Below are 23,323 nucleotides of genomic sequence, written 5' to 3' on the forward strand. Positions count from 1 at the left end.
ACTATTCCAATATTGAATAATTCAGTTACTCCTAATTTTCTGCTGTGTTAAATTGTTTCATTAAATATACATTTCTTAACATTTCTAATGATTTTTTAGTCTAGATTCCTGAAAAGGAAACTACTATGCCAAAAGTAAAGAGTTTATAAAAAGCAATTGATTAATGTCGCCAAGCTACTTTTCTTTCATTCTCTTTTTTTTTTGAAGTAGGCTCCATGCCCAGCATGGAGCCCAACGCAGGGCTTAAACTCACACTCTGAGATCAAGACCTGAGCTGAGATCGAGTCGGACACTTAACTGACAGACACCCAGGCAGCCCACCAAATTGTTTTTCTGAAAGGCTGTAGTAATTGTAGGAATCAGTTTTAAAATTTTTGCTAATTTGTTTGACCAAAGATAATTAATATTGTGTTAATTTGTATTCCTAGAATATCAGTGTAGTTCATAATTTTTTTCATGTTTAATAACATTTGTTCTGTGAACTAGCCTTCTACCCATTTTTTTCAATTAAAGTTTTAATGGCTTTATTTGTATAAGCTGTTTTATAAATTATCCTTTTTAATCAAATTTGTGGAAATATTTTTTCCTTTTAGTTTACTTTTTTATTATATTCTCTGGTATGAGGAATTTTTAAATGTTTATGAGTACAAAACTATTGATTGTTCATACTGCAATTTGTTTTATCATCAGCATAAATACTTACATATCCAAATAGAATTCACTATTTCTCACTGCTCTCAACAAAACTGAGTGTTATCATTTAGGAGAAAAAATTGACAGTTAAACAATAACACTGTTAACTCCAGGTACATTTTTAAATTTTTAAAAAATATTTAAAAAATTTTTTTTATTTTTAGTAATCTCTATACACAACATGGGGCTTGAATTTACAACCCCCGATCCAAAGACGCATGCTCTACATGCTTAGCCAGCCAAGTGCACCTGTTTTTAATTTTTAAGTGTATTTTTTATTGAGATAAAATTGACATATAACATTAGTTTCAAGCATATAACAATGATTTGATATTTGTATATATTGTGAAATGATCACAATAAATCTATTTAACATGTCATTACATGTAATTACACATTTTTTCTTGTGATGAGAACTTTTAAGATCTATTCTTAGCCACTTTCAAATATGCAATATGGTATTAACTCTAGTCACCATACTGTCTGTTTACATACCTTAAGTTTATTTTTGATATTGACATTTTAAAAATGTTTATTCACCACTTGTATTTATTTTGTAAAATTACCTACTATGTTCTTCTATGTTTTCCTCATTTGTATGATTATCTTCTTTATTGTTATTAAAAACTCTTTCTACAGTTACTAAATCAGATTGTCAGATATATTTTGGCTATCTCCTCGGTTTTCAATTGTCTTTTATTTTTACGATGTTTGTTTATGGTAATAAAGCAATATTTTAAAATATAGCAATCTGTGACTTTAGAATTCTTTCAAGCCCTTCTTGCCGTTCTCTGTGCAAAGTTAAGAGTGTATATCCCCCATCCCTGGGATCCCACGTTAAGGAATCTCTTCAACAGAAATAATCACACTAAGGAAGAGTAGGTGATAGTTGTTAAAGAGGGGAAATTTATTGAATTAGGGGCTGGGAACGATGAAACTGGTTATTTGTTAGAACTGGAATGGAAGGCAAGAATTTAGGAGAACTTGTGTCAGTGACCAAGACCTTGTGGAGAAACAAACAGAATCAGGATGAAATCCAGCATGTTTATGTTCTTCCAACGTCGGACGTGACTGGAGTTTGGTCAGACGCATGCACTGCCTGGACTTGCCTTGCTGACCTCATGAAAATGAAACAAAGCAAGAAAACTCATTTGCATAGTAAATAGGTAGTAAATGAGGTAGAACAAAGGTGAACCAGCTGGCCCCTGGGAGGGCTTCCAGATGTAGAGGAAAGAAAAGATGGAGAGGGGGAAGAGTTTGATTTATGGAAAAAGGGTTAAACCCGCCCACCTGTCCCAGAACTGATGGGTAAGATGTTTCTCTCAGCAGCTTGATCACAACCAGGACCAATCACACTGGGGAGTGCATTCTCCCAGGGGTCCGGGGAACACTGCTTGGGGTCGCAGAAATCGTGGCAGCTTGTTGCTGGGCCCTTTGTGATGAAGGTTGAGACACGGACGGAGAGAGAGTGTGTACGTGGAAGCAGAGCTCGAAGTCGGCAACTTGTATGCAAGGGTGTAAACAACAGCATTCATTTTAGCATTGCTTATTAGTAAAAAATAAAAAAGAAATAAAATCCTAACGGTCAACATAGGGGGAATGCTGTGTAAGCAGCCATGAAACAAAGATCTCTATCTACTTTGGAAGTTGTCCACAATATATGCAGAATGAAAAAAGCAAGCTGAAAATGTGAGAATATGATTATGTTTTTCAGAAAAAAACTTGTGTGTATATTGTGCTTATGTATGTATGACTTACATGCATATATGAAAACCTCTGGACAGATGTGTCCTAAGCTGTGAAATTGGTTGCTTTGGGGTGAAAGTAGGGTGAGAGGGAGGGATAGGCCTTAAACACACATGCACACATGCACACACACGCACACACACACCCCTACCAAAACAAGAAAAACAAAGCCATTGCCCATCTGCCAAGCAGATTATATCTATCTACTATTGTTTTCTTCTTTTACAGTTTAACTTTTCCTATTTCCTTTAATCCAACAGGAATTACACAGTATAAATAATCTAACTTGTTTTTTTCCTAATAGCAAACAATCATTCTATCATAATTTATTGACTACTTCTATTTCCTATTCATTTTATTTTTTCTCTTTATTTTTCTTTTGAATTCTAGTTAGTTAACATATAGTGTAATATTGGTTTTAGGAGTAGAATTTAGTGATTCATCACTTACATACAACACCCAGTGCTCATCCCAACAAGCGCCCTCCTTAGTACCCATCACCATTTAGCCCAACCCCCACCCACCTTCCCTCCCTCAACCCTGTTTGTTCTCTATCATTAAAAGTCTCTTATGATTTGCCTCCCTCTCTTTTTCCCCCCTTCCCCTATGTTCATCTGTTTTGTTTCTTAAATTCCACACATGAGTGAACTTTTTGGACGAAATTCTAACAAAATTAGGAGGGATTCACTTTCAAAAAGTTCCATACCCTTGCAGGACACTTGGATTGGTTTAACAAGCAGTTCTTCAAAGTTGCAAATATCTTAAAAATCCAACTGATAGACAAGGGGCAAAAAAAGAAAAAGATGTGTGTGTGTGTGTGTGTGTGTGTATCTCTGTGTGTGTGTGTGTGTGTGTGAGAGAGAGAGAGAGAGAGAGGGAGAGAGAGAGAGAGAGAGAGAAAGAAAGAGAGAATTGTAGGTGCTTAAATGTGGTTGATGTGACAACATTAGGCTGTTTGGCTTCTTCCCAGAATCCATACCTCAGGTGAACATCAGTGGTCTAAAGAGTTTGTTTTCTCCTGACAAATGGCCCAAATCCAAATTCTGGAATAAGAGCACAATGACATTTTCCTAAAAATAAAATCATGCTCTAGAACAGAAAGAAATCAGTCCGTATTTTTCATTTTGGAGCGTGGTTGATTTATGGTCTTCTCAAATCCTTTTCAAAATAAATACAATACGCTCCGTTCTCAGATTCCCACAGGTGTTTACATGTCAAAAATAAGTGATAAGATACAGGTTCCTAACAGACAAACCAATGTCCTAACTACCTATGATAGCAGTTATGATATCCTGTTATAACAAAGTATTACTTAATAAGCTGTTGGGAATTATTCTATTTATTTTATAACTGTAGAAATTAATCAGAAGTCCCTGCTCATGATACAAACACTCACAATGTGATAAAGAGCAAAATAGGTAATGTCCTTGCTGTGATTTTTATGATACCTCATACTGGTTCAGGAACATGTGGAGTTGCTGTACGCTGATTCTTAGGTCAGTCTCATTGAACTCATAAGGAATATTCCACCCCAGGGGTCCAAATTTCCGTCTCTCTTGCACCAAAGCATGAAAGAAGCAGAGACCATAAAGTAATTTCTTGAATTCCTCCTGTAATGAGAAGAAATGGCACCACGTCATTTCCCCCCTACCACTGCATTATACTTACCATTTTTTAAAATGAAAGTAACTCTTTTTGTTTATAGATATATCCATCCCAAAGTATGCCAAAACAGAATTCACTATTTCTACAGGATATTTAGGCAAAAATATGCCTGTTCGCCTACATGTTCAGTTGGCACACATAGCTGTGAACACGAGGTTTTTAGGGAGCATAGTAAGCTTGTCTATTTAGTGTTACCTTATAGGATTTTGGACGTTCCACCTGAAGCATAGTGAGGCAAGGAGAATGAATTCCAATGTGTGGTCCGAGACCACCATGGAGAAATTTCAAAGGAGACCATTCAAACCAATTAAGCAGCTCTGTAAAGAAGAACTTTTGGATTGAAACTTTGGGCAGCCTCAAGACTTTTCCAGTTATTCCTAGGGAATAAGTCTTATACTTACTTTGAATGCCAAAGCCAGCGTTGAATCAGAAATCAGAAAGTATGAGGCACCCTCCACAAGAATGCTATAAAATGGTCAAAATAGAGCTTGAGAGAGGATTTGTGAACATTTCCTTGGAAAGAACAGCAGCTGTGCTAGAAGCCCTCTTGCCCCAACCCCAAGGGAGAAAGGAGCACGGGGTCTATCTTCTCAGTCCAAGCTAGAGAGAAGGAAATTGATGGGGTCGATCAGAGAGTTGATGCCTGTTTCCTGCAGCTAGGGTAGACTGGAAAAGTACAAACCTTATGCTCGAAAGAGTAGAGCAGTGTAAGGCTGCAAGGTAGTGGACTGGGAGAGGGAAATCAGAGCCCCACTTCCAATGGTGGGCCAAGCCAGTGTGGATCCCAAGGAGCAGATGGGGAGCTGGATTAAGAATGTCAGCCAGGGGGAGCACCCAAGTGGTTCATTTTGGTTAAGTGTCTGACTCTTAATTTCTGTTCACGTCATGATCATCAGGGTTGTGAGATGGAGCCCTGTGTCGGGCTCCTTGTTGGACAGGGAACCTGCTTAAGATTCTCTCTCTCTCTCCCTCTCTCCTTTTCCTCTCTCTCTAAGAAAAAAAAAAAAAAAAAGAAAGTTAGCCAGGGGTCATTTGAAACATTTCTTGGTCAAGAGCGCTCGTATCACCGGGTAAGGAAATCCCAACAGTAAGAGCCTGTATGAAGTGAATGATAAGAACCAACAGCTGAGGGGGGTCAGGAGCAGTCAGCTGAAGGAGAGACATGCCAAGGGTGATGGAGTTACGGTCAGAGGAGTCTGGAAGGGGAGCCCAGGGAGAACCCATGAAAGGACTCACAAGAGAAAAATTCAGCTTTAAACCCCCGCCAAGTCCAGAGAGCTCCAAGCAATAGCAGCCCAGGCCCAGAATGTCCGCTCCACCCTGCTTTGTGTCTGCACATACTGCAAATTGAGTGGTCAGGCTCAGTGGCCATCGTCTGCCAGGGGCGCCACAGAAAGAAGGATGCCAACTCTATCCTATTCCCCTAACAGCTTGAAGCCCACTGACCTATTTATATGGGTCCTAGGTGAGTTTCTGGAGAGTCAAAGCCTACATTTAAAAAAAATTTTTATTGTTATGTTAATCACCATACATTACATCATTAGTTTTTGATGTAGTGTTCCATGATGCATTGTTTGCGTGTAACACCCAGTGCTCCATGCAGTACGTGCCCTCTTTAATACCCATCACCAGGCTAACCCATCCCCCCACCCCGTCCCCTCTAGAACCCTCAGTTTGTTTCTCAGAGTCCATCGTCTCTCATGGTTCGTCTCCCCCTCTGATTTCCCCCCCTTCATTCTTCCCTCCTGCAAAGCCTACATTTTAAGGAAAAGTTAAGTATGTATTGATTAACACACTGCATTGCACTTTCTGATTTCTGAGTCAAGGTTGGCTTTGCAAGTTAAAATGACCATAGGTCATTTCATTATCTGACAGTAACCAGAAAAGCCATGATACTGCCCAGAGTTTTATCCAAGGGCAGGTGGAAGTGTCCCCTGTGGAATAAACTGAAAGGGGGAGTGGAGACAAGCACAAAGTAGCATCAATTTAACCAAAGAGGTGGAAAAAAGCAAAGTGACATGTGCTGTGTGGATTTGGGAACTATTTTATTTTATTTTATTTTATTTCATTTTATTTTTCAGTAGGCTCCACATCCAGCGTGGAGCTTGAACTCAGAACCCTGAGATGGAGACCTGAGCTGAAATCAAGAAAGGGACACTTAACCGACTGAGCCACCCAGGCACCCCTAGAACTATTTTAGATAGATTACAGAACCAAGCAAATTGGAAAATGTGCTGATGATGTGGGAGCCAGATGCTCAGTGTAGAAGTGACTTGCACATATGGAATGAGGGAAAGTAAGAAATAACCCTGGGTGGATGGACAGAAGTTGGATATACTGTTACAAACTCATCACCTCTGAAATAGGAGAATGGGTATATATGTGTGCATGTAGTTATGCACATATATATGTGTGTATATATATTTGTATGTATGTGTATATGTGTAAGAGTACATGCATATATTTCCAAGGTTTCTCCCCTGAAAGGACCAAGAACCAAAAACAAGGCAGTAGCACTGAGCTCATCTAGCACCCAGATCTAGGTCTCTAGAACCAGGATTCCACAGAAAAATGGCTGGTTCCAGGGTTGGATGACAGAGAAGTCTGCAGCATCTTATGCCAAAAAGGTAAGAAGGTTAAGTAATAACAACAACAACAATAATAATAATAAATGATGGGACCTAGTACAGAGGGGCCAGCTTGAAGGTGCTCCACTGAAACAATCCAGAACAATTTGAGCAAAAGACTTAAGGATGGTGATGAACTGTAAAGCACTGGGGGAAAAAAACAAGGAATTCATGAGTCCATACCAACAACACATAAATAAAGAGGGAGACTGGAGGGCTGTTGCAGAGAGCAGAGTGGCAGATGTCAAATATGGAGGAAGTACTCCAGTTAGAATTATCATAGGAAATAACTGCCTCAGGCAAGATACATCGACAGCCACTAAAGCTGGGCCAGGAGTAAAGTTTGATGAGAAACAGAATATTGGCATGGCCTGAAAATGTCTCCCCAGAGACTGATGGTTAGTTGCAAGGCACAAAGCAGTTACTACCCACTGAAGAACTCAGACATCACTTTCTCTGGGTGATCAAAATTCCTATCAGCGGTGAGGGATAAATGGATATCATGTACCTCCCGATGTGATAGTCTGAGGACACAATTTCACTAATGTCATATTTTGGCTAAAAATGAGTAACTTGAATCTAATCATGAGGAAATATCAGACAAGCCCCAAATGAAATGTCCTATTAAACAAAACAAGAGGAGATGAATTCTTCAGAAAGGTCAGTATCCTCAAAGCCAAAGAAAGGGGAGGCAATGTTCCAGATTAAAGGAGGCAAAGAGACATGGCAACTCAATGTCATTCTAACCCTAGACCAACATTTAGTGAGCAGGGAAGATGCTCTAAAAGAAATGATTGAATCAATGGACAAATTTGGAACACAGTAAATTAGAGAGCATGTCCTTGACAAATCCACTAAACTAATAATAGTACCAGGGTATTAACAGGAGGTGAATATGGGTAGAGGGCATAGGGCTGTTCTTCATACTAGTTTTATACTTGCCACTTTTCTGTAATTTTAAAATTATTTCCCAATACGAAGTTAAAACAAAAATGATGACATACTCTTTTGGCATTTGAGGAGATTGGGCTTTTGGTTTGGATTGTGTTTCATAAATGCCTAGACTTCCAATATGTGTGACTTCCACTGGAGAGACCTTTGGATCAAGAAGAAAGGGAGTAAAATTTTGCAAAAGGGCTTCTGTCCAGCCTATCACATGCAGACATGCCCTCACCACCTACCTGGGAGTAACCTGCTCTCTATGGGCCTAATCAATGCAAAAGCTACTCATACAGCAGGTCTTAGAAGCATAGGATAAAGTTTGACTTAGTTTTAAACATAGGTGCTTGCTTTCTTTTAGTACCTAAGACTTTTGTTTAGTCAAAGTACTTCTTTATTTTTAATGTTTCCTTTTGATGTGTACTTAAAACATATCCCGATATCAAAAGTGTGAGCTGTTTAATGGCAAAAACTTAACCAAGGTTCATAACCCCTCTTAAAAAGGAACTCTTCCATTTTTAATTATGGTCAAACTCTGTGAAACAATTTAGGTCACAGACATTCACACACAGAATTCTAATCATGAAAGCAGTGGGTGGTTTCCCTGCTTGCCTGGGGACGCTAAAAAAGACCCTTATGAGTCCCATCAATCAAGGAGTAAAATCATTTTGGCTCTCATTATAGTTATATGGAGGAAATATTTTTATGTTTTAATTTAAAGATATGGCTCCAAATAGCAAAGGGCTCAGTTAATATCCTGAAACAAGATTCTCCAACCTTGCAGATTTGTACTGGGAATGGCTTACAGCTGACTTTCTAAATAGAAAGCTACATTATTAATGACACCCCAGAAGATCTCAGCGGAGCAGAAATGAGGCTGGTGGTAAAATTAAAATAAAATATTAATACAATTGACTTCAGCACAGTCAATAATCAGTAATCAAAACCAACGGCACTGCGGGGCAGGAGGCCTATTTAATTTGTAGTTTTACTCAGCCACACACATCTGTGATCACCAGGGGCCACTTGAAATGCTTCCCAGGGCTGAGGTAACGAGACTTAGCCATTACTAACCGGCTTTTTGCAGCTGCCAAAGAACTCAGGGTCAGAGATCGGGTCCATGAGGTATGATCGAATGATATTAGCTCGTAAACCTTTCGGTGCTTCATTGGTCATTTTCACGCCATTCTGCAGGACAGACACGGGGAAGTTTGGTGATGGGTAACTTGTCAGCCAAAGGCGGAAATCTGGATGTGTGGATTCTGGGCTTAACTCCTGCAAAAAAGGAAATCATACGTGAATGGGTACATAAAATCCAAGGGAAATCTCCAGATCGTATGTGCATGGGATGGGTTGGAAGTGGGAGGAGGCACTGTTACAAAATAGAACCCACTGCTGCAATTTAAGGCACAAGTCTTAAAATCAGATTCTGTCCCTGAAACAACATTCTTCATTGAGAAGGCCCAGAGTGTTGCTGTGCTTCTCGAAAAATTTAAATCATAGGACTAGAAAGTTCACAAAGGTATTACATAATTTAGAGTTGGCCACACTAGAGACTAAGACATTCCAAAAAAATCTCATATCTTAACTGATGTTGCTGAAATACTTATAGCTATAATTCTCTGCCCGAGAGCCAGATCAAGAATAATCCATTCTTCTTACTGTAGCCAGGTTGTGAGAATGAGCAACATAAGTCAATATTAAACCAAGCAGAGATGAAAAGAAGAAAAAGAGAGCGTTTTGAAAGGTGAAGCATTAAAACATATCACTATTAGCTACATTTTCTTAAGGGGATATTCAGGTCTGCAGTAGGGAGGATAACAGAACACTCACTTAGCACTGTCTTGAAGGCTGTATAGGTGAGGAATGATTATCACAGGCCCTTTCCCCTCTTCCTGGTCAGTCCCACTCCCTATTGCTACTTCCCCCAGTTGTTCATGTCAGTAGTATCTCATGTTTGTTTTTTTTTTTTTAATTTCAATTCTTGGGTGCCTGAGTGGCTCAGATGGTTAAGCGTCTGCCTTCGGCTCAGGTCGTGATCCCAGAGTCCTGGGATTGAGTCCCGCATCGGGCTCCCTGCTCTTTGGGAGCCTGCTTCTCCCTCTGCCTCTCTCTCTCTCTCTGTCTCTCATGAATAAATGAATAAAAATCTTTAAAAAAATAAATAAATAAATTTAAATTCTTTATCAGTAAAACAGTTTTTGAAGAAACACGTGGTGAAGAGACAAGGTCAGTTAGGAAGGATACAGAGGTGCCTACCTTCTCTTTTCTCTCCTATCAGCTGCCCTATGCCCAGTGACTGAAACAGCATGACTCATGGGAATTTCGGGCTAAGTGTGTCATCCATTAGGGACAGCTCTTCTCTCCTATATGACTCTCTGATGGGTATCTATGACACAGTTCAACAGGTCATGAGAAAGGCCTAGAGTTGGAGGAGCCATGAGGAAATAGGCACAAATATAAAACCTCTAATGTAACACCTGAAGGATGAGAAGATGTTTGTAAGGCAAATAATAGAATCATTTTTCAGACAGATATAACATTATGATGGCCTATATTCTTTTTTTTTTTAAGATTTATTTATTTGTGAGAGAGGGAGAGAGAGCGAGCAGGGGGAGGGGCAGAGGAAGAGGGAGAGAGCATCTCAAGCAAACTCCCTGCTGAGCGTGGAGCACAACATGGGGCTCGATCTCAAGACCCTGAGATCATGACCTGAGCCAAAACCAAGAGTCAGACACTTAATCGACTGAGCCACCCAGGCGCCCCATGATGGCCTATATTCTTGAAAAAGTGTGCTGTATCAATAAAAGTGAAAGAAGCTCAAATGGCTAGAGCAAAGAAGTCCTAGAAGATGGTAGCAAAGGTCAACAGGAAGTGTGTTGTCAGCCATGATGAGGGTTTAAACTGTCTTGCATGCAAAGGAAAAGTTTTAAACAGAGAAGCAATATTCATTCACTAATTCAGGAAATAGTTATGGATTGTCTCTCTGGCCAGCCACAATTCAAAGTGCTGGAGATAAAGCAGAGAATAAAAAACAGACAAAGTCACTGTTCTCATGGCACTTATATTCTAATGGGAGATGCAGACAAAATGGCGACAAGTGGCACAAAGGAAAATACAACCTGCTCCTTAAAGTTTCAATTGTACGTCTGGATAGTGCAAGTTATATCATTAGCTTGGTGAATTAGTAACAAAAGGGACTCTGAGTTAGGAAGGGTCTAGAGTCATGGGTAATTACATCAAATGTATTTTCTCTCTGTTGAAATCAAGTGCCAGGTCTTCTGTTTCCTCAGTTGAGCTACGTGGGGTTTTCTTGGGATTTCTGCCCACCAAAATGGGGAAGTGCCATAACCCACCGCAAGAACAGGCGGAGGAGTATTCCTTTGGTCTCAGACTAGTCTTCTGTGGCAGGCTCACTGTCTAAGTAGGTGAGAAGTGAGTTAAAGCAAAGTTAAATCCTGAAACCTTTTGGTTTAGAGTGGCTACATGAATTTTACCCTGAAAAGCCTCCTTTGTTGTCTTTGGTCCTCTGCTGTAAAAGGTATATTGGTTTCTGTCTGCACTGTGGTTTACTCCCATCTTCGAGGCTGTTCTTGTGGATGAGAGAGATTTCCAATTCACTGCATAAGCCCTTGTCCCCGTTGAGAGGGACTGGGCAAGGGCTGACTGTGTGATTTCCTCTGGCCCCCCCAGTCCCCCATGTGAACCCATCTCTCCTATAATCCAGCCAAGCCACTAGCCTATAGCCCTCCAAACCAGAGGAGGGCATGGATTTGAATGGCACGTATATCAGTAATTTTGAAGGGGGAATACAATCTAATAAAAATAAACTTGATTTTTTACCTCGCAAACTTTCTCGAGGGTTGGCATCCAAGAGGTGGCAAGGTGACAGTTCTGAAGAACAACCCATGTTCCTTCCTTGATAGCTTTTTCTATCATCTTCATAGCTATGGGCCCTTGGCCTTGACCAAGAGATAAAGAGCTAAGTTTTGATCCCCCATACCCCTGTGTACAAAAATAGTAAAGATGTTATTTGACAAGGCATTTTTAAAGAAGAATCACTATTATTTTTACAGGAAATGTTAACATGAAGCATATTAAAATTTAATTACGCAGCATCCCTCAAAGGTCTAAACATATGTAGCCGACAAAATTCTTACTGATTAAGAATCTTATAAATACTCAGATCACAAGTCAGCTAGTTCATGTTGGAAACAGTCATGGTAATAAATGGAAAATTCTGTAGGGTCTTTGATTGTTGAGATAGGGAGAAGAAAAAAATTAAGAACACTTTTAACATGAGGAAACATGAGATGAAAAGACCTGGCTTCAAGCAGCAACTCCTAAAATCCAGAGCCCAAAAGAAAACTATGGACAGATGAACTTGTCTTGTTTCCTCCAGATCTTTGAATAATTATATTTTAATTAATTTGGCTATGCATAAAGTTCAGAGGGGGAAAAAAACCATTAACCTCTAATTCCCATTTAAAAGTTTTTTTTAAAGAATTCTGTGGGAATGTTTGTTTGGAATGCATTTCTCCTACAGTGCAATTCATCTGCAGCTTCTGGAAACAGTGTCTGTGACTCGCTGAGCTCTTTCTCTCTAAGGCAGTTAGCACCGAAGGCCCCTTCGGACGAGGCCTTGAATTATGGCAGCAGCGCTAGAGTGGGTCTCAGGCTGCCTATGAACATCCACAGCTCATCAACACTGGCGGGTAGAAGCATCAGAAAACAAAACAGAGCCAGATACTACTGTTTCTGGAAGAAGTGGAGATAGCAGGTGAAGACAATGCACTGAGCAGTCCTATGCAGGGGCCAGAGGATAATCACGTTGTGCAATGTGGGAAGAAGAATGGTGAGGAGCTAGGAAGATCTCAAAGGATCGAAAAGGTCATGTTGCTGTGGAGAGGGTGAGTCCCACCTAAAATGGATTCTTCTAGCATCCACACCACTGCCACTCTGGTCCTTCCCAACCTTGCTCTTCCTGGCCTTTTAAGCAGCAGCTCCCTAACTAATGCCCTGCTTCCATTTTGCACCACTCAAATAAATTCTCCCCACTGCAGTTAGGATGAGCTGTATAAACTACAGATCAGATGACGTCACTTTGTTGCCTAAAACCCTACCACATTATCCCATTGAATTCCAAGTCCTCAGTGTAGCCTACGAAGGCCCTACACACCCTGGGCCCTTGAGATACGATCGCAGGCCCAGGTGCTGTAGTCCCGCCAGCCATGGTCCAGCACATCTTTAACCAGTGCTAAGTGCTGTACTCCGCTATCACTCCCCAAGTATCTAAGAATCACACCCAATGAACAAAACATGGAGTATTACAATAAATTAACCTAACAAAGAGTATTTTAACCACTTAGCTGTGTGGCCTCTAAGAAGCCACTTGACCTCTCCATGCTTTAGTGTCCCTCTCTATAAAATGGAGATGCCGCTATTTACCTCACAGGATTGCTTTAAGAATTAAAAGACAGATGTGCATAACAAGGTCTAGCAAAATTAATAGTATATATAAAGCACAATAAAAGCAGTGGTGATGGTTTTAGAAATGTCAGTATTGGGGCGCCTGGGTGGCTCAGTCGTCAAGCGTCTGCCTTCGGCTCAAGTCATGATCCCAGGGTCCTGGGATCGAGCCCCGCATCGGGCTCCCTGCTCGGCAGGAAGGCTGCTTCTCCCTCTCCCACTCCCCCTGCTTGTGTTCCCTCTCTCGCTGTGTCTCTGTCAAATAAATAAAATCTTTAAACAAAAAAAAGAAATGTCAGTCTTACTTCCATAAAATGTTATTTTGGTTAGACCAAAAGGGAAAAAAAAATCAACTTGAAAATGGCCAGTCACCTGTTCATGAAGATTTTCTTATTCTTGGTTGAATGATGTAAGAAAATGACAGTAAATTCATTTGAATAATTTTTAAAGCCTTGAAATGTAAATATTAGAATGTATTCTAACCTGGTAAAGTACCTGTAATATATGATTGTCCTGGAAAGTCAAGAAGGTCCCCCACTAGAGACTGGGAGAAGGGGCAGGATCAGAGAAGGTTCTCCCCAGGGTCACAGTCCAGACTTGAATTTATTAAGTCAACCCAAGCTCCTATACTGATGCCATAATGTCAGAGAGTCCCTCTGTCCCCCCAAAATAAAAGTGAGTGCCCCCAAGCCAAGTTCTGGTTTTATAATTTGGATATAGAGAATTATTTTAATGTCAGTGCTGACATCTAAATATCATTTTCTTGAGACTCTGTCAACTTCTGGACCCCCCAAGTCTTTTGAGAGCTAAGTGAGTGATCAATGTTTACCTTTCCCTCCCCCACTTAGGATAAGCAATTTTGTTTTTTAAAAAAATTTGGCTGGAAAATACTCATTTTTATAATATCAGATAACCTCATCTATTTTAAAGTACCTGGTCATCAGCAAATTTTAGAAGGGCAGCCATGGGATCTGCTCCAGGAGAAAGCACAAAAATCAGTGGTGAACAGCAGTTACTATCTCCAAATGCCTTGGATAAATCAAAGGGGGGTGGCTCAATGAATGTGCGCCCCAATCTGTTGATTATAAATTCTTGCAGCATTGGAATAACCTAGAGAGGGACAAGAATATATTTGAAAGAATATTCAAACCTGCTTACAAACTTAAAAGTTCAGATTCAAAGATATTTTAAAACAAAAGACTACATTAGCTTAGTTATTTGTTAATGTTGGTGGAGGGTCAAAGGCATCACTTTATACAAATGTCTTTTAGATAGAAAAAAAATGACAAATTATTTAAATAATAAAACATGAGTGGTTAGTGGCACCAGAATTCAAAGGCATTTTTCTTCCCTTCAGTGAGCATTCAGCATGTAGTGGATGAAGAATATAAGAAACCTTAACTCTTTACTTCAGTTTTAAAATACTATGTTCTAAAAATCCACAACTCAAAAGTAGAAATTTGAGAGTGATTTATATGGTACTATACCATCAAGAAAGAATCGATAGAGCTGGGAAAAGAAATAGAAAGAAAGCAAAAAGAAAAGCACTTTGAAAGAGGAACAAGCTATACTCCTGAGAAATTGCAGAAAATTCCTGATAACATACCTGCATACTTTCAGGGATCAGGTGTGAGAATGAGGAGAACTCTGTGGTTTGGAGGGCCCTCCCAGGCATTCATTGTGGAAATGGAATTTTGTTCATCGATGTGGCTGATGTATAGCCTCCAATACATCCTTCCTTCTCTCTCTCTCTCTCTCTCTCTCTCTCTCTCTCTCTCTCTCTTTTAAATGATTTATCTATTTGAGAGAGAGAGAAAGAAAGAAAGAGAGCAGGTGCAGAGGGAGAGCATCTCAAGCAGATGCCCCGCTGAATGTGGAGCCCTAAGTAGGGCTTGATCGCACCATGAGATCATGACCTGAGCCGAAACCCAGTGTCGGATGCCTAACCAACTGAGCCATCCAGGCGCCCCTTTCCTTCCCTCTTTCTAATGAAGGGTCTACACATTTTCTATGTGGACAATGGCTCCAAGCTAATCATGACTCAAATGTGAGCCAAACAAGCGATAAAGATAGGTTTAACAGACCAGTATCCCTATGTCTAGCTTAATAAATTATGTCAACAACATATCCCAGGAAGAGGAGTAATGGAGTGACAGGAACCCAAAGAATATTTTGAAGGCCTCAGAATCACTCTAACTGGATACCTGCTCATACCCAAGGATGGCCTTGTGTATACGCACAACACTCCAAATTAGGTCGTCAATTCCACCAGCCGGCACCTTTCCTGAACTTGGAGCAGATTGCAAGAGCAATTTCCAAATACTAAGTATCTCAAAAAGGGGGTCTCCTCTGGAAAAAGTTACAAGTATTTCCAAACTTTAATTGTGTATTCTCCTGATCTTCTATTCACACAAGGTTTGTAAGTCGAAATCATTGACAGGTCACAATGCCTTAAACAGCATCAATCCTAGTGTGGATGAGTGTGTGTGACAGAGGGTATGAAGGTGGGGACCTGGGGGCCCCTGAAGGAATATCTGGACTTAAATTAGATTTTTAAATCCCTCCCCAATATTTCTCTGGGTTCATTCAACTACAGAAAAAGTACAGAAGAATAAAAAAAGTATATAAGCACTGTGTTGGCAAGGACCTACCTCACATGATGACTCATAAATTCTTTGTACACAATAGATATATACTGAACAATGAATGAATAAAAACTTGGGTTGCCTCTTTTTGTGAAGGTGAGATTCTAATTATAGAAATTCTAAACAAAAGTCACAGCATAATAATTCACCCATGCAAAGAGTTTCATTTCTATATAAGTTATTTCATGTTTCAGATATTTTGAATGCACACAGATGTCAAGCTTATGGCAGGAAACTAAAGTACTATCGCTGTCTCTCCTGGGACTTGTCCTTGCCTTTCTCCTCACTTGTTTTCCCCATAGCCGGTCCTCCTCACTACATTAAAAAATCAATAGCAACTAACAGAAGAAAATTAAACTTTTTTTTTTTCACAATCTCTTCCCAAGGGTGACTTCTTCACTAAATTAGAGTTTTACAAACAAAAGCCCAAGGCTTTTAAGTTCATGGTTTTACTTTTAGTAAACTGGAGTTATAAGTGTCCCCTCTCTTTTGTGAGTGGTTCAGGATGCTGTCAGCCACTGCTCATATGTAGACATGGCTGGAGGACCAAGTTAGGGGTGCACACATGGGGGTGAGTGCACACAACTTTCAGCGTTTTTGTTTGTTTGTTTTAAATTTTAACCGGAGTAAAACTTGCTCCCAAGACTAAACTGTAGCTCCCAAGGTGAATTAAGCTGTGTTTGCTGTTCAGTTTGCAAGGCAATAGAATTGGGTTTGCTTCTGCAATCTGATTATGCGAGCATTAGGTCTGTAAAATGAAATCTGTCAGTAACAAAAATTACAGACTAATTTAAGCAGCCATCTTCCCAAAGGCAGGAAAGAAGTTTGTGGGCTTCCATTTATGTTTTTCTATGTATTGCAAATTCCTGTAGGATTTATCTGAGGTCAGAGAAACATAGTCCTTTATATTTGACAAGTTTCTTATTGAAAGCTGATTAACTGGCTTTCTGTTTAGAGTTCAGAAGGAGAAAATGGTGGCCAGAAGCTCTTCATTTTGTAAATGGGCTCAAAACGCTGCACACTTCAGTATTTATTCCCCTGATATGTTTCTTTTATCAATAAAACACTATAAAATACTAAATTCTACACAAAAGTGTGAGCCCATCTCATTTTTCCTATTGGTGATTTAAAGAGAATCTTTTATATTTTTCTAAACTAGAGCATTGGAGAACCTGGTGTGTGTGGCTTCTTACCACTGGGTGGAGTTTGTTTTGAGGACAGAGCACTATAAAGGAAACAACAACAACAAAAAATTGTGCTACCAAATAATGTCTACTGAAAACTAGAGATGAAGCAACTGCTGCTCTTCCTGGTGGATAGATGTAGTATCTCATGACTTAGAGATTGCAAGGAAATAAAAATCTACACAGCACTAGCCCAAATAGAAGCCTCATATAGCACTGTTCCTTTCTCTGGTATGCTAACGCCATGTTACTTTGGAAAAACCACTCTTTTAAAAGTATAATAACCATATATTATTTTTAAATATACACAGATTCCAATTTACCACTAGAACTTGGAGTACCTGGTAACGGCAAGACTGAAAGGTTTGAGGTTGCTAGTAACAGAAGAGCATACTAATAATTCCTTTTCTATTAAGGATTATAGGTGTGATTGTATAGCTAATGGTCATTAATCACTTAGGTTAAATTGAATTATGCTATAGTAGCAAACATTTCCAGATCTCAGTGACTTAACGCAGTAAAAAGTTTGTTTCTTATCCTTGCAAAGTCCTGTGTGTGTGTGCAGGCAACCTACTCACTGGGCTGGCTCAGTGATGGCACTTTAATATCAAATGTGATTCCACAATGTTGATGGCCGGGCGGTACCCTGGAGAGTCTCATGCTGGAAGTTAAATGTTTCTGTCCTGACACTTCTCACATTTTATTGGCCAAAGCAAAGTTTTATGGCCAGAGTCCTTCACCTCATGTGTGCAAGGGAGGAGAACCGGAAATATTAGCGAATAGTATTAATGTCTACACTCATCCAACTACCCGAGGAAAACTCTAAAGAAGATATGGAAACACATAGAGCAAAGTTATAAGACAGGGTGCCAAAGTATTGGACAGAGAAGCTATGTAAAGTATAAAACTGTAAGTTTCACCTCAATTGATTTAAAAACAAAAACAGGGGCGCCTGGCTGGCTCAGTCAGTTAAGCGTCTGCCTTCGGCTCAGGTCATGATCCCAGGGTCCTGGGATAGAGCCCCGCATCGGGGAGTCTGCTTCTCCCTCTCCTTCTGCCTCTTGTCCTCCCCCTGCTCATGCATGCATGTGCTCTCTCTCTCAAATAAATAAAATCCTTAAAAGAAAGTTAGTAGAATAAAAAATAAATAAAAACAAAAACATACAAATAAAACCCCTCAGCATGAATATCTAACTCCTCATCTCCCTCAAATACACTTTAAAAAGAGAATGAATAAGGAAAGTAATATTTGATCTTTTTGGTAGCTCAATGTATTTTCAGATTAAAATGCAAACTTTTTAAAACATAAAACTGGGGAACATATTTATAGGTGAAAGTCTGCAATAAACTTAATATAAAACATGAACAGAAGCTTCTTTGTTTTTTCAAACACTGAGAGGAGAAGATTGGTGGTACATGCAGAGTCATTTTAGTGGAATGGTCTATAGAGCTTAGAAAACAAAGTAAAAACCTTTGAAAATTTTAATAAAAGGTTTTAAAGGAGGAAGCTGTTTTAGGCAAGAGTGTGAAATATTTCATATTCTTCCATATTTAATACTTGCAGGGAAAACTTCTGAGGCTTAACACTAAAGTTTCAGTGGCAATTCATTTTTGAAAGGGCTACCAAGACCGAGAATGTGTCATTATTTTAATGATTCCTAAACAATTGTGGCCACTTCCAACACCTAAGAGCAGGGCAGCATTATGACTTTTTTTTTTTTTTAAGATTTGTCAGAGAGAGAAAGAGAGCGAGCGAGCGCACAAGCGGGGGGAGCAGCAGGCAGAGGGAGAAGCAGGCTCCCCGCTGAGCAGGGAGCCCCATGCAGCTCTTGATCCCAGGATGCTGGGATCACGAGCTGAGCTGAAGGCAGATGCTTAACCGACTAAGCCACCCAAGCGTCCCAGCATTATGACTTTCATAGGCCCCAGGCATCTTGCATGTCCCTTCCCCCATGAAAAAATATCAAAAATTATCATTGTTTTGGTATAATTATAAGTTTAATATAGACAGGATTATATTTTCTATTTTTAAACAGAATTAAAACATTTGCATAAACAACTAGAAGTATCATGGGCTCTAGGCATGATGCCTAAATGGATACTTGGGTCCTGGCGAAGAACACACTGACAAGCCAAGCAAGAATTGCATGTGTTCGTTGAACAGACCATGGCTTACAGAGGAAAGAGTGTCTCTGCCCCACTTGGCACTGATGCATGCAAAAACTTTCAAAACTAAATTGCTTTCACCACCTAAGTTTTGTTTTTATGTTGTTAGGGTGGAAGTACTGTCTTATATCCCCTAGCAACTCAAATTGTGAATATAGTAAATTTTGAAATCATTATGTATTACTTTTACTTGAGTAGTAACAGAGGGCAACTAGGTTATTTTTTTCAGTTTTTTCTCAACATACCTAATATCTACATTTTTTCAGAGTATATGGATATCTCTGTGGATGTCTTTATACTTAGATGAATAGTTTATTTTTTTAAATAGAGTATAATAATACAAATGAGAATGTCACTGAGTACTGAGATTTGCTGACATGACAGGTCAGCTGATTCATTGGTTATATAATTTATCATTTAAAGAAATTCAAACGAACAGTATTGACATTTTCCTTTGTAGTTAGCAGTGATGAATGTCTTAAAAATGATACTCTACTAGCTTTCCAAAGGCCAACCAAGAACTACATATAAAGATAGCATTTGAAAAGACAGAAATGCTTGGCGCTAACACTTAACACCATTGACTAGTATCATCAAACTAGTAAGAATAGAGATTACAGCATGTAAAAGAAGTAGATTGTAAGGAATTGGGGAAGCATAAATTAAAAGGAAGAATCATAAAATAAATAAAACTATAAAATATAGTCTGCTCTGTTCTTAACTTCGTGTGGTTTTAATGATATACAAACTCCTTGAAAAATGACTGCATTGGAAGGAAGTGGTATTAGTACCCCCAGGCTCCTCCACCTCTGCTGTGATTATAGAAGGAAATGAAAGTTGTCGGGACTGGAATGGCGGAGTGGGGACTGGAATCACTGATCTGCTTTAAAAGCTTGCACTTACCTTGTCTGGCCTCAAGCAACGAATGATAAGCATCCTTTGAAACTCATTTACTTTATCTTCCCAATTTTCAGGAAAAACCTCACGATGTGGTTCCTAGAATTGCAGTAGACATAATTCAGTGTTATTTGAGAGATTATTTCTAAAGAGAATAGTATTTTGACTTAGAAACTGATTTTTAGTGAAAGCATATAATGACTAAATGAAATCAAGAATACAAATGTAAATTTTATTAGGCTGGGGTAAAGTTAGGAAATAAGGAATGAAAAGAAAATTTAAAACACCACAAAGGGATCAAAACTAGGACATGAATTAAGCAGGTTAATGTCAATGTAAATACTAATCGTTAGATAAAATGAATCCTGTTATTAAAAAATGTGCATATGGAGTTTTCCCATTATTTCTCCAAAGGCATTTTAAAAGCTACCAACTGCTGTCATCATCTATTTATAAAAATAAATATTTATTACAAAAGAAGAAAGGCATTATACTTAAATTTATTGTGATATTTCCTGTTTTGAATAATGTTTTGGTGTCTTTTTTATAAAGGTATATTTGAAAGTATATATAGTAAAAAAGAAGCCAAAAAAAGAGAGAAAGCTATTAAAAATACACAAGAAGAGAGGCATTAAGATCCCAGGAGGGGTAAACTTAAAAAAAAAAAAAAAAAAGACATTTGTAAAAAAATTTTTTTTTAAAGATTTTATTTATTTGACAGATAAAGAGAGACAGCGAGAGAGGAAACACAAGCAGGGAGAGAGGGAGAAGCAGGCTTCCTGCTGAGCAAGGAGCCCGATGTTGGACTCCATCCCAGGACCCCAGGATCATGACCGGAGCCGAAGGTAGACGCTTAACGACTGAGCCACCCAGGCACCCCTGTAAAAATTTTAAAACTCTAGGGAAGGCTATGTGGTATCTCATATTAGAAATCTCCATGCTTCAGCATAGTCAATAAAATTTCTATTTCAAATTAGAACGAAGTACTCACAAAAACATATTTGTCTCTAAGAAATATATTTTTATTACTAACAGAGAGAGATCCAAAAGAGATTCAGTCCACAATATTTGCATTTATGTATAGATACAATCTCACTGTCATGTATAATACAAGTTGGTAACCAAATAAAAAATGTTCTCCATGTATCTTGCTCTTTCTTTCTTCTTCCCATCTTCCCCAAAGAGAGCTCTTACATATTAAACCTAGGAAAGCAGGATGTCACAAGAGTAGAAATAAAGGAGTATAAAAAAAATAATTATGCATTGGCAAACTATTAGCCCTTATGCTAAAAAAAAAAAAAAAGTGAAGGCAGGCAACAATTTCTATGTATTCCAGAAGGGAAACTGTTTTACGGTTTGTGTTGACTATAATAGTCTCCAATTATCAAGATAGGGTCCCATGAAAAATTGTTTGAGAATAATTAGCTTTTCCCTCTGAAAGGGAGGTGGAAATTTTCTTCTGTCCAAGGTTATTCTAGCCAGAGTACAAATTAGATTTACATGAAGCAAATTAACAGGAGAAAAAAACCAAAGTTTTATTACATGTACATAGAGGCCCAATCATGACACTGAGACCTAAAGAAATGATCAAGGCAGGTAGTTTTTATACTTTCTAGACAAAGAGACCATAAATCTGTGAGGAAAAAAAAGAAAACTTAACTTTGGGAGTTTCAGTTAGTAAGGAATTCTAAATAGAATTTGGGCTGGGGTGAGTAAATTAGTAAAAACTAACAAGGGTTGTTGATACAGCCTTGTATGCTCTAAATTTCTGGTCTCCAGTGATGAGGATGTCTTTTTACCTCCTAGTACAGGGAGGATACCTTTCACATGGGAGATTTATTTCCACTCTCAGGGGGGACAGAGGGTCTTCTTGCATAGGCTGTCCCTTAAGTAACTTTTATTTAAAATAATCCATATGCCAAAGTGGCACATTTTAGGTAGCCTGCCCTTGGCCCCTACACTTCATGTCAAATGACAAAAATGTTTATTAGCTTATATCCGGCATTCTAGCTTATGTCTGCATTTATATCCTGCATTCAAAAAATCTAAACAATAGCTCTTTTGTAAAAAAAAAAAAAAAATTTAAGATTTATTTATTTGAGAGAGAGAGAGCACCAGCAGGAGGAGCAGAGGGAGAGGAAGTCTTAAGCAGATCCTGCGTTGAGTGTGGAGCTGGATCCCATGACCCAAAGATCATGACCTGAACTGAAACCAAGAGTCAGACACTCAACTGCACCACCCAGGCACCCCTGTAAAAATTTTTTTAAAAGATTTTATTTTTAAGTAATCTCTACACGAAACATGGGGCTTGAACTTACAACCCCAAGATCAAGAGTCCCATGCTCTACCAGCTAAGCCAGCTGGGTGCCCCTATTTTATAAAATTTTTAACTCACTTGCTATTATGACTGCAAGTCTAAGTTGTTAATAAATAAAAACCTGGTATGGAAATTCAAAAAAATATTTTAAGGACTCTGCATCTCCACACATTTGAGGATTTAAGGATTTGAACAGAAGTTCAGAAGAGAACCACAAATTTAGAAGGTGGGGATAATATAAATCTAAACCTTGATTTCAAAATCTGACCAGTTGTTTAAAGCTTAATTAAATATCGTTTTTAGTCAAAGATAAGAATAAATTACTCAGCATTATTTTGTCCATTTAAAAACTTTGGAATAAGCAAAAGTGTTAAAAACATACCAAACTATCATATACTTTTTTCCATCCATCCTTTAAGTGCATAAACTCCTTACGAATGGTTTTGAAGGAATGTAAATCATCCAGTCGACATATTTCATCCCATGATTTTTGAGGAAGCCATGTGCAAGGGTTGGCATGAGGATTATCCAATCCAATGCCACCAGTTAGCAGAAATCTCCACTCAGCTTTATTAATCTTTGGAAAACAAAGTATCATGAAGAGTCAGAAATGAATTCATTATATACATAATACATTTAAACCATTTTAAAAGAACCGACTATTGATTTTCAAGTTTTAGGTATGGTCCTTATGCAATCCTATAGCTACTGGTATAGCAGCTCAGTACTTATTCATATGAAACCAATTTACCTATTATAACTGGCTTTCAAAATATTTCCATTCTAGATAGCTACTTTTTGATAATTTTCCTCCAGAATTACTAATCCAAACATAAAAATTCTCTTTGAGTATATGTTTTCTAAAAATGTCTGTTTAGAGTCTTACAGGCTCTAAAAATTGTGGGGAGACAGAAGGGAGAGGGTGGGGGAATCAGCAAAAACAGGTGAGGGGGACTGGGAGATACAGGCATTCAG

The 23,323-nt window shown here is 38.7% G+C and overlaps 1 protein-coding gene across 3 annotated transcripts in view; it reads right to left on the reverse strand.

The window, feature by feature from the left end:
* Nucleotides 1-23,323, reverse strand: part of DNAH7 (dynein axonemal heavy chain 7) — a 279,675-nt gene that overhangs the window by 44,577 nt on the left and 211,775 nt on the right. For 2 of the 3 annotated variants that reach the window (XM_027588500.2, XM_027588498.2), the window contains exons 53-58: nt 22,731-22,925; nt 20,038-20,130; nt 14,073-14,249; nt 11,514-11,675; nt 8,745-8,945; nt 3,888-4,049 (exon numbers count right to left, since the gene is read on the reverse strand). In XM_027588500.2, the coding sequence (XP_027444301.2) occupies nt 3,888-4,049; nt 8,745-8,945; nt 11,514-11,675; nt 14,073-14,249; nt 20,038-20,130; nt 22,731-22,925 (990 nt within the window). The remainder of the gene's footprint in view (nt 1-3,887; nt 4,050-8,744; nt 8,946-11,513; nt 11,676-14,072; nt 14,250-20,037; nt 20,131-22,730; nt 22,926-23,323) is intronic. The other variant, XM_027588499.2, reaches the window with a different exon arrangement.

The sequence above is a fragment of the Zalophus californianus genome, chromosome 3, assembly GCF_009762305.2.
Source record: "Zalophus californianus isolate mZalCal1 chromosome 3, mZalCal1.pri.v2, whole genome shotgun sequence".
NCBI lineage: Eukaryota > Metazoa > Chordata > Mammalia > Carnivora > Otariidae > Zalophus > Zalophus californianus.